This window comes from Quercus suber, unplaced genomic scaffold, assembly GCF_002906115.3.
Source record: "Quercus suber isolate HL8 unplaced genomic scaffold, Cork oak 2.0 scaffold_71, whole genome shotgun sequence".
NCBI lineage: Eukaryota > Viridiplantae > Streptophyta > Magnoliopsida > Fagales > Fagaceae > Quercus > Quercus suber.
In genome coordinates, this window is record NW_027069536.1 from 1,043,717 (window position 1) to 1,056,044 (window position 12,328).

The 12,328-nt window shown below is 32.8% G+C and overlaps 1 protein-coding gene across 1 annotated transcript; it reads left to right on the forward strand.

Moving 5' to 3' along the window:
* The first annotated feature begins 643 nt into the window (after positions 1-643).
* LOC136067418 (uncharacterized) lies at positions 644-9,982 on the forward strand. The gene is made up of 2 exons (XM_065773235.1): positions 644-2,880; positions 9,668-9,982. Exons 1-2 carry the CDS (start codon positions 2,505-2,507, stop codon positions 9,673-9,675), a joined length of 384 nt encoding a protein of 127 aa, XP_065629307.1. The 5' UTR covers positions 644-2,504; the 3' UTR covers positions 9,676-9,982.
* The last annotated feature ends 2,346 nt before the right edge of the window (positions 9,983-12,328 follow it).

The following is a 12,328-nucleotide window of genomic DNA, read 5'->3' on the forward strand; positions in this document are numbered from 1 at the left end:
TTTTAATCTGTAAAACATAATAATATAAAGAAAAATTGTAAACATGAATACATAGAGATAGACTATCAATTGAAAATTGAAAAAAGAAAAAAGAAACATGGTATTTACATCCCAAAAAGAAAATCCAGTACAAACCATAAAAAATTGTCACAAAAAAGCAAAGAAGTTCAAGGGAAGAAAAAGAAAAACTGACCTCAAATGGACTTTCCAATTCTAGTTGTAATTTGGTAACTGATGGGGTGGAAAGAAAGCAATTCAAAACCTATATATAAAAAAATTAAATCAGTGGGTTTTAAATCCATAGGGAGGCAATTGAATGTTTTGATGGGGGAAAGAAGCCATTTTTTTTTGATAAGGAGATGATAAGTTAGAGAGAAAGAATGAGTGATTGCTAAATTTAAGGGAATTTGGATTCAATGGAAAAGTCATTAATAGTATAAACATTAGCTGTTTGTTTGATGGAAAGATGATGCGTTGAGAGAGAGAATGAGATTGATTAAAGAGAATATATGAAGTGGAAACCAAAAAAAAAAAAAGGAAAATAAAAACTTTGTGACATGGCGATGATGTGGCTCAATTGGAGCGTAGCAAAAATAAATGTTACGCTTCAGCTTTTAGATATATACAGATGTAAAAAAAAAACAAAACAAAACCAAAAAAAAAAAAAACAAACAAACAAACAAAAAAGCAAAAAAAAAAAACAAAACCAAGGCAGACACTAACAATAGAGGTTAGTGAGTGTTGAGTTTTTACTTGAATCGCCTAGCTAGGGTGGAAATATACATAGAGATTGACTGGCTAAGAAACTCATTGAACAATAGATGAGATGATTTTGTGAGCCACCTCTTATTTTGAGCAAGAAAATTCAACACTCAAGAGATAGAAACGTGAGATTTAGACATTGAGATTTGAGAATCCAAATCATTGAATACAAAATAATCATATAATAAATGTAGAGAGAGAGAGAGAGAGAGAGAGAGAAATGTAGAGAGAGAGAGAGATAGTTAGGCGTCAAAAGTTTTTGGGTTTAGAGATAGGTTTAGAATGTAATAATGAGGGTAATTAATGAGATTTGAAAGCTCGAAAATTTGTTGAAAGCACAAGAGCTGTTTAGACCCCCAAATTAAAGTTATGGCTTGATAGATTTTACACTAACTTAATACTAAGTGTGTAATAGTGTAAATGTGAGCGGATAAACAAACAAGCTACTCTAATCCATAAACAAGAAGACACAGCAGTAAAATGGAATGTAAAAGAGCAGGGAAGAAAAATGGAAACACAAGATAATACGCCGATGTGTTATCAAAGATGAAACTGAAGAACTCGGTGAAAAACCTCTTTGCCGCCCTCCAAGCGATAATTGATCTACTAGACAATCAGTTGGGATACATGAGTTAGCAAGAGACCCTCCAAGCCTAATCTGCCCGATGTACCTAAGCCCACCAAGCTCCTACTCCAACAAGGCTTCTTGGAACCGTGTCTTGTCTAGCTCTCTGAATCCCGCAACAAGCTCCATGTTGCATCTGCCATCCTTGGCATCTTCCAATGCTTCCCAGCAGTACCAAAATCTCACTTGACACTCTAAAAGGGTGTGGTAAGTATTTGGGCTATCAACCTCTCAATGGTATGGAAATGGAGAGGTAGGAGTTGAGGAAAATCCATAAGCAATTGTGTAAAAGATTGTGGGTATAACAATCTCTAACTCTTAAGGTTTGTGGCTAGGGTTTTCTCTCTGAAGCATTCCTTAACATTTGTGGGTAATGTGGGTATATATAGTGTGGGTACAGAAAGTGTGTATCAGATAGCACAATCTGGAAAAACAGAATGTTTCACGGGTGTCTCACGAGAAGGCCTTACCTACGAGCTACTTGCGAAACATAACTGTCTCTATCTGTATAGACTCTTCGCATTCCAGCATGTGCAACTCACATGGATCACTTCGCGGGATGCTAAGTCACGAGCTACCCATGAAAACCTCTTCAGTCTTCAATAGCTTGAGTCTTCACACACTCTCTCTCTATCACACAGCCCTTACAATCAAATCCTACAATAAATATAGGGTACAAAAGATTGAATAAAATTACAATCAAATTTGGCATGGAATTAAAGCCAACAAAACACATAGTTTTAAATTACAATTTTACAAGATCCTTATAAGAATACTTGTAATAATGAGAATCTTTTTTTAACCGTTGGATCTACTTAAATCCAACGGTTTAAAAAATGTGCAACTCTAAAGAGTTACACCAGGTGTAACTTGAACCCATCTATATATATATATATATATTAAAATTAAACATAAAATATTGTAAGTGGAGTATAAAATGGAAGACTAAGAATAAGAATAAGACAAGATTTTTATTGTATGAAATACTTGCACTTCGATTTTTAATAACAAGTCAGAAGAATTTCCTCTTACACATGAAGTAGTCATTACGGACCGTGGGAGGCTTTATTTGGCTGTGTTGAAAGGTGACTGGAAATACTGGAAATCTATTGAGAACATGCCAAACATTCCAAGAAGAATTAGTGACCAACAAGAAACCACTCTTCATATTGCTGTTGCAGCAAGCCAGGAAGACTTTGTGGAGAATTTATTGAATGGATTGAACAACGAAGACCTAATAGCAGTAAACAATAGGCGGAACAATGTCTTGGTCTACGCTGCTGCAAGCGGAAATGTGAAGATTGCCAAGGTGATACTGATGAAGAATGAAAGCCTGGCAAACCCAAATAGTGGGATTACTCCACTCTATATGGCTGCTTTATCAGGACACAGTGAAATGGCAAAGTTTCTTTATTCTAAGACTATGGTTCGTGAGTGGGCAGAAACCACACAGGAAGAATTATTTTTGACTTGTGTCAAGAATGACATATACGGTAAGCATAAGTAATTACAATATTTCTTGCTTTTCTTTTTCTTTTTTTTTGGGGTCTTCATGGTTTGATTTTGTTGGGAAATTTAAACACTGGTTGATAGAATTAACAAATTTTAAACTTAAGTTGTTAATTAGATTTATTATGAATAAACCTTGTTAAAATAAACAAACATCAATATCATGCACAACGGAATAGTTAAAAAGAAAAAAGAAAAAAAAGATATGATAATCTAGGAAAACCAATGAAACAAACTAGTTTCACAGTAAAAAAAAACTTGGGGGGATACCTTCCCGAAAAGTAATTCACTATAGTAATAAGAAGTTTCAGATCTAGTACAAAACTTTAGTCTCTAGACTCTAAAATTTCCGTAGATAAACTTACAGCAGAAACCTTCTACCACTTCAAAACCTCTGAACTATTCAATATATGAACGCCACCCTTTTGCACGGATCCCAGTACATGACTAACTCCAGCAACTTGAAGATGTTGTTGGTTGTAAAGTTCTTCACTTCATCAATAATGAAGATTAAGAAGTACTTGGTTACAAAACCCTAAGGCGCAAAAGACGCAGTAACTTCTTGTAGAGAGAATAAGGAATTAGGTCACTTTTTGCATGTGTTCTCCATGTATAATGGCCTTTAAACTAAGCCTTATATATGTCTAGGGTTGTGAGAAAAGAAACCCTACACATATATGTTAGCTAGGGCCAAAAATCAAATCTGAAAATTTTAATTTCGTAGATCCCGACAAATTCAGCTTCTGTCGAACTTCATTCTTAAATCTTGATAGATACTGTTTGTCAAGGTATCTGTCGAGCTTTAATGAACAACTTTTCTTCACTTGTTTCTTGGTCCAATCTTTATGGCTTTAATACTTGACTTGAACTCTTGTTTCTTGAAGTACTAAACTCATCCTAGATCTACCCAATTACAAATAAAGTGTATTTTGTCAAAGGATTAGCCAATTACATAAAATATGTCCTTAACAATCTTCCCCTTTAGCAATCTGTGACAAAACCATAACAAAAAAAGTAATCATGAGAGAAGTCTTCAATTACTTAACTCATAACTACTTGTTGTATTACAAAATAAATCTATCCCTACTACAAACTCTTGAAAATATTTTTAAGAAAAGAGTTCACGACATGATAGACTTTCACGACTTGTCTTTCTAAAACAGTTAAACAAAACTCATCAAGGCATCATGTGTGAAACCGAAATAAAGATTGCATACATAAAAAAACATGCGTATAAAGATAGAGAAGAAACAACACATGTAAAGATAGGTGAAGAAGACATACATCATCATATATATATATATATATATAAGATAAGTACAATGTATGTAAAAATGATCACAAGACCAGTGTACAAGATGCTAAAAGAAGCTCCTAAAACAACAAGGAGGTAAACACTCCCCCTAACAAGATGAAACACAACTCCCCCTTACAAAGACATGTATTTCTCCTCCTAACATGCAGAATCTTAATTAAAAAGAAACCACATTTTCTCCCCCTTTTGTCATGATTGACAAAGGGTATAAGAAGCTATAAAGCTTTACTCGAGAAACATAAAGATGTTCTAAGATGATCAAGGGACACAAGAAATCCATATAAATGCATGAATGTAATGAAACAAGATGCTATGGATGACAAGATAATAGAAAGATGCAAAACATGTGAAAAACAATGCATGCAAGAAGGTCTCGACAAATTGAGAAGCTGTCGAGCTGCTATCGAGTTGGCAGAGAGCACATAAAATTACCTCAATAGATCGAGATATGTGTTGAGAATCTATCGAGAAGCTACCCAAAAATCTCGATGGATCAAGAATCTATTGAGAATGTATCATCAATAGAGAGCAGAGAAATTTGGCTCAATGGATTGACCCAACTATCGAGAAGCTATTGAGGTCAAATCCAAAAATCTCAATAGAAGAAACTTGTGTTGAGCTGCGATCGAGATGCTGTCGAAAAGCTATCAAGCAGTTGTTGAGAATACAGAAGTAAGGTTTTCCGAGGGAGAAAAACACACAAGATGAATGCAGCAAGATAACTACTCAAACAATCATCCAAGCAGCATGTTAAATACTCAAACATGGCTCAAATATAGATGTAAAGCATTTCTAGATCAAAAGACACACATACATACTAAACAAGTCTAACCAATTTTATATTTCAAAAAACAAGTCACGACATTTTAGTGAGCATATATCGACTCATGTATCTCTTGTGATGGCCAAATCACATTGTACCTGCACATGTATCAAAAGTAACAAAGAATTTGCGTGTTGTATGTGAAACACAGCAAGAGTGCATAAGTGTCTCATATTATGAAGATTTGAGACATGAGAAAAACAAATACACTCACACACAATCATAACTATTTGATGGAGACTATCACATTCAAGGTACATCCTATAACTCCTACATCTCCTAGAAACACGCTTGCAACCATATTAAAAACATTTTGATTCTTTTTGCTTTTATTTTTCTTTGCATATTTCTCTTTTAAGCATAGCATGCATGGGCATATAAGAGAGAAAAGAAATACCCAATTATGTAAGTTAGCCAAAACATTACAATTTTGCTATGCTGAAGCACACAGATGTTATACATGATTGGCGGGCTTTAGTGGTGAGATAGTTATTTATGCATTTCTTTTAGAATTTTCTAGTCCTTCCCGTCAAAAAGAGTAATATGAGTATGAGATATAAGAGACAATCTTAATTGTACTCATCACAACCACGAGCCACAAAGCTCACTTGCTTAGTTGTACATTGAGATGCTTATCTAAGCTACAAGCGATACAAAGCTTAGAAATTTTGTTTCAATGGCCATCAAAGGTACACAAGTACCAACATACACAAACACACATTGTTTTTGTTTTTGTTTTTGTTTTTTTTTTTCTAATTTTTCTCTTTTTATTTTAAAAAACAAACAAAATAAAGACTAAACAACCAAACAAAAACAGGAAAACAACATGAAAGCATGAAAGAAAGATGCAAATGCATGAAAGCATGATTCCAAAAGCAGATAAGAAAACAAGCAAAGAGAGTCCTACTTTAAATAGAAAGAATTAAAGTAGAGGATAACAAAAAAGACAATTAAGTTTTAGGCTCCTTTCTCACCCACACAGCGCAAGTCTTTGGGCGTAAAGATGAAAAGACACGTGTCCTAGTATGTCTACTAAAGGACATAGAAGAATTAGAATTCTTCTAAAATTGAGTTTGTGAGAGACCTCGAAAAGTTGCCCCTCAAAAAAGAGATTTGGGTACTCTTTAGGGCACCTCTCTTTTTGGGTAAGTGGTATGGAGTCGCCACTTATTTTTTATACAAAAAAAAATAAGAAAAAATAAATAAATGATTGAATTGCTCCATTCTCATTGATTGAATAAACTTACACATCTTGCAAGATTGAAAATTACATAGTTTTGGGTCCTAATTACAATCTACCAAAATACATGGCTTATTGCCCTAGTTACATTCTACCAAAAATAAAAAGTAAAGACAAGGCTAAATCTACTTAGCCAAAGATCTTTCAGAGGCTAGGTTACGGAATGGGAAGGTGTTAGGCACCCATTCTATCCAGACAGAGTCTGGTCTGCTAGACTCTTGTGACCAATGTACCATTTTATGCATGTCTGAATGATATGTTGAACATGTGAAACAAAAATCAAATCACACAAATTTATTTATGAATGAAGTCTCTTCTTTTGTTTTGTTTTTTGTTTTTTGTTTGTTTGTTTGTTTTTTTTATTATTATAATTCAGATCTGTTTTGATTGGTAAAAAAAAATGATTTTGATTTGTCAAAATACCAGATCTATTTTGTAATATATAGAAAAAAGTGGTTTTTGGAGATAAAAATTTAGATTTGTGTTTATTACATAAAATAAATTCTTTTAATTTGAAAAAAGTATTAGATTTGTTTTTTAAGAATTAAAAAAAAAAATGGTTCTTGATAACAAAAAAATTAGATCTATCTTATGATAATAAAAAAAAGAAAAAGAAAAAGGTTTTTGACAATATAAAAAATCAGATCTATTTTTATATGTTTTAAAAGAATGAAAAAGATTTTTTAAGAACAGAGTTTCACTCATAATTCAAATTTATGCAATATGAATTAAACAAACACAAACACAATAATGTTTTACCTTTTTCTTGTTTCAAAAATCTGCATGCATTAAAAAAATCAGATTTGTAACTAAGGAAGATACAAATCAATTTTTTAATTGAGAAAAATTCAGATCTACATCTAACGAAGATGTTGATATGTTTTTATTTTGAGAAAAAATTAGATCTACACCTAATGAAGATGCAGATCTGTTCTATTATGAAGAAAAATTCAAATCTGCATCTAAGGAAGATACAGATCTATTTTGTTTTGAAAAAAAAATTTAGATCTACATCTAAAAAAGATGCAAATTTGATTTATTTTGAAGAAAAATTCAGATCTACATCTTAGAAAGATGCAGATCTGTTTTATTTTAAAGAAAAATTCAGATCTACATCTAAAGAAGATGCAGATCTGTTTTATTTTGAAGAAAAATTTAGATCTACATCTAAGGAAGATGCAGATCTGTTTTATTTTAAAGAAAAAAAATTAATTACGTACAAATCTCTAGAATTAAGAAACATATTATAACAACAAGAAAGAAATTAAGAACATATTTTCATAAACAAGATCAACAAGGAAGAATATGAATATGTGAAACAATTAAACATACATCATTATCAAAAGAGAACATAACAATAAAAGATTTAGAAAGCAACCTCTTGCATGAGCACTCTTCTACTTGAGGGGATGTTTTAGGGTTCAAAGAAACTTATTCAGTTATGAGCTGTTTAGGAACCCAAAACGTGTGCCTCTTAGAGCATAAAAAAAAGGTGCTGAATTATGAGGTTCAGTCTCTATTTATAGAGGCCAGAAAACTCTAAAAAATAGGTATGGACGATTAGGATGTGAATTCGGATGCATCCTTTTGCGAAAAGATTGAAAAGGGTGTGCATCATCGTCACCAGAAGGCCGTTGGGCCAAAGCCCAACAAAGGAAAATTTGGCCCTTTTAGAGTGCCATTTGGCACTTCAAAAGTGCCAAATTGGCCTTATGGCTCCGAACACTCTTTCGTGTTCAGGTGCTATTTGGATTCCTCTTATAGGGTTTTTTGGCTGGTCCAACTAACTAGACGTGTTTTCATCCTCCATCTATTATTTTTTATCTCCTTTTTAGATAATTCAAGATATTTAAGAATAATTATCTTGTAGATAAATACCTTAAAATAAATCTAGATAAAGTACAGATTATCCACAATTTTATTGTTATCCAATCATCCCCTTTTGTTCATATGCATGCAATCCTATTTTAAACATTAATTATTAACTAATCACAAAATTATTTAATTAATTTTAATTGTTTAACCAATCAGAATTAATTTAAACTAATCCTGTGTGGTCGACCTTACCTAGACACAATGCATGTTGACCGTGCAAACTTGATTATCCGATATCTTTCGATCTGATGGTACGATTTGAAACCCGGAAACACCGTTGCGATCGTTAAAATCTCAAGATCATTTTTATAATATGCAATGAATGAATTGATGCATGTAACATAAAAAAAAAAAAAAAATGATACATGTAATGCAAGAGATTATTGATGCATGTAATGCAATCATGATTTTTGAGGTACATGGATTGGTCATTCAAGTTATTCTCCTTGATTAAATCATGAGTGCAAAATTGAGTGTCTACAAAGTTAAGAAACTCAAGACTTTTAATAACTCTTTAAACAAAGGTGTAGTCCCTTGAGAGGAACTTGTGATCATTTGGACACTTGCTTTTGAGGATACAACTTAAAGCAATTAGGATGAATGTGTCCAGAAATACCACAATGGTAACAAACATGAGCAGTTTTAGGGCTACTAGACTTCCTAGAGTGAGATCTAACTGAATGTTCAAATATCGTATAAAACACTATGAATGTTTAAACCCCCAATTACAATATTATCAATTCAAGCTTAATGTCAAACAATATATGTGTGGAAAATGAACACAAGCTAATAACAAAATCAATAAACAATCTAAACCAATTAAAATCACATCTACAGCAGAAATAAAATGGCAAAAATCTAGGGAAGAGAGATGTAAACACAAGGACAACACAGCGATGTGTTATCGAAGAAGAAACCGAAGCCCTCAGCGTAAAACCTCTCTGCCGCCCTACAAGCAGTCAATAATCCACTAAAGAATGAAGTTGGGATACATGAATAGCAGAAGACCCTACAAGCCTAATCTACCTAGTGTACCTAAGCCATCCAAGCTTCTTGCTCCAACGAGGTTGCGCCGAACCTTTGTCTTCTTTTGCTTACCGGATTCCGCTATAGCCTATAACATCAACCAATAACCATTGGTTCCTTCCTAATTGCTTCCCAAAGTACCAAATAGCCTTCTCACAGATATGGGTATGGTGAGAAAAGGATTTGGGTAATGAACCTCTCAAGGATGTAACAATGGAGAGGGTGAGAGTAGAGGAATTTGAAGAGTCTCTATGTAAAGATTGTGGATGAATCAATCTTGTTTTTCTCTGGGGTTTCTCTCTCAAAATTCTCTCTAAAAACTCTCTACATTTTGTGAGTATAAAGGGTATCTATACTAGGGTGAGAAAGGAATGTGAAGAGTCATTTTTTCCAAAATAGAGCTGGCTGGCGACTTGGTCTCACGACTTGACTAAGACGCGAGTTTAAGCCGCAAGCTAACTGAATGACCAGTCTGGATTTTTTGTCCTGTAGTGCAATAGCTGGCATGACGATTCAGCTTCTCTGCATGCTTCACTCGTGTGCATCATCTAGCAGCTTGCCAGTCGCGAGCTACCCGCAAGATCCAGTCGCAAGCCACCCACGAGATCCAGTCGCGAGTCCCTGCTTCACTGCACATTCTTGAGTATTTCTTCACATTCTCTCACAGACTACTTTTACATGTGATCGGTGCAAAACTACAAGTGCACAGTATTGTAGTTATATAGTAAAGTGATGAGAAGAGTATCGTCCTCAGGGATTGGTAACTTACTTTTGACAAATACTAAAATTATGCTAATCTCGATTTTATCTAGAGAAGTCACTAAGGTTGTTGTAATTGGAATTTAAAATCAAATCAAATTAAAGAAAATAAGCAGAGGAAAAAAAATATGTTGTTCAAAGATCAAATTAATGGGAAGAAAACTTCTAGGAAATCGATTTCACCTAATCCCTCACTATGCTTTACTCATCTAGCTAATTTAATTTAATTTTCTCTGTTTTTTGGCAATCTCCAATAAACTGTTGGTTAAATTTGGTTTTGTATCTCATACAAAACACATAGCGGAAGCAACAAACAAAGATCTATTTCATTCATGATTGATAACTTGCACTATATAAATTCTAGAATTTAAGAACAAGATAGCGTACCTTGGTGTGGAGAAATTCAAAACAAAAGATTATAAGTCCTTGGGAACACTTTCAATCTTCACTCTAAATCCACTTTACGCCCAAGAAGTGTGGTCTCTCAATCAATTTCCAAGGGAGAATAACTGAGTGGTTTCACTCGCACATACACACCACTTCACAATGGTGTCTCACTTTTTCTCTAATCTCTAATAAAAATTCTGTATGTCTCTCCCTTTATATATAACTGATTATCTAATTGGGCCGGCCTATTGGGCCTTTCCAATTGGGCTTTAATGTGTGGCTTAGAGTGGGACCAAAAGGACCAATAAGACACTAGCTCCAATGGGCCTTGGGCTTTTCTGTCAACTCTTGACAAGTCCAAAATAAAATTAAAAAAAAAAAAAAAAAAAAAAAAACTTAAATAACAACAATAAATTTTAGCCCAAATAACAACAAACAAAAACCAAACAAAAACAAGACAAGAGCAAATAATAGCAAGTGAACAAATTGTTCAACAAAAAGCCTATTATAAAACAAAAAGATAAAAATCGCTAATCATTTGAATTTGTAGATTGTTCAACATATTCAATAAAATATGAAAAATGCTATATCCATAACATTTTCACAACAAATTCTTTGTGGCAAGTTGTTACAGGTTGTTATTGGTGGAAAAGAAAAGTAATTTCAGTGGTAGATTCAAATTAGAACCGATAACAACTAACCACCTATAATTTGTTGTGAAAATATTGTGGACATAGCACCTCTCATAAAATAATCTCTAATTTTATTTTTCTTTAAAAAATGGTACTAAGAAAAATATTATGGCTGTAAGTTTTCTTTGATGGTGACAACAGTTATACTCTTTTTGACTTTGCAATCGCAAAAATTTTGCTCTCCTTAGTGACTTGACTCAAAATTGTAGCAAATATTCAAATTATCGCTTTATTATATTTTGTATAATTTAAATTTTTTAATGACCACCCATAATTTTTTTTCTAAAATAGCCACTGCTTGTATACAAATCTTTTTAAAAGGCAATAATGTAATCTAATGTATAACATGAGCCTTGCTTCCTTAAACAATGTAAATATCTAACATTTAACGCTCTATTTATTTTAGCAAAAAATGTTTTTTTTTTCGTGTATTTGGTAAGACAGAAAGAAAACAAAAATCAATGAAAAACAAGCTTAATGGCGCAGATCTTTCTCCAAAAAAAAAAAAAAAGCTTAGGGCCCGTTTGGTTTGTGTTTTTAAATAATATTTTTTAGTTTTTAAACAGCATTTTACGCATTTCAACACACTTTTTCACCCACACGTATTTCAAAAAACTACAAACAATAATTTTCAAACTACACTACCAAACACCCCCTTAATAGCGCAAAAAGTGTTTCCTACTTTTTAAGAGCAAACAAAATTTTCAAAAACATTACATAATCATTTACCACCGCAAATAAACTTCACAGTTCACACCACAAAAAAACTTATCTCAACGATAGATTCACTCTCTCTCTCTCTCTCTCTCTCTCTCTCCTATTTGAGTAATGTTGTTTGAGTGTTTTTTATATACTTATGAGTAAAAAAGTGTATTGCAATATGTGTAAGATTGTATAAAATGTTAAAATGTGTGTTAAAACCACACAATCAAACAGGGTGATTTTCCATACAACCCGATAAATAAAAAATATTTATAATTATAGCCAAATACAGAAATTTTATTCAGTTTTTTTATAATTAAAAAAATAAAAATAAAAACCATTTTTTTAATAAATTTCAAAAAACCTTTTTTTAACGAAATAAACCAAAAGTAAATGTAAACTTTAAGATTATAATTCTTATGAATGACCACTTGGACTTTCTCCCTCCCTACCCGAACGCCTACGTTAAAGTTATCAGCCCTCTAATTAAAGTGAGAGTTTTTTTTCTTTTATTTTTTTGAGAATGTAAAGCGAGAGAGATAATTTCAGGTGTTCCTACAACAAATTTTTTCATATACTAGTCAGTTGTCCAGGTTAATTAATTTAAGGCTAT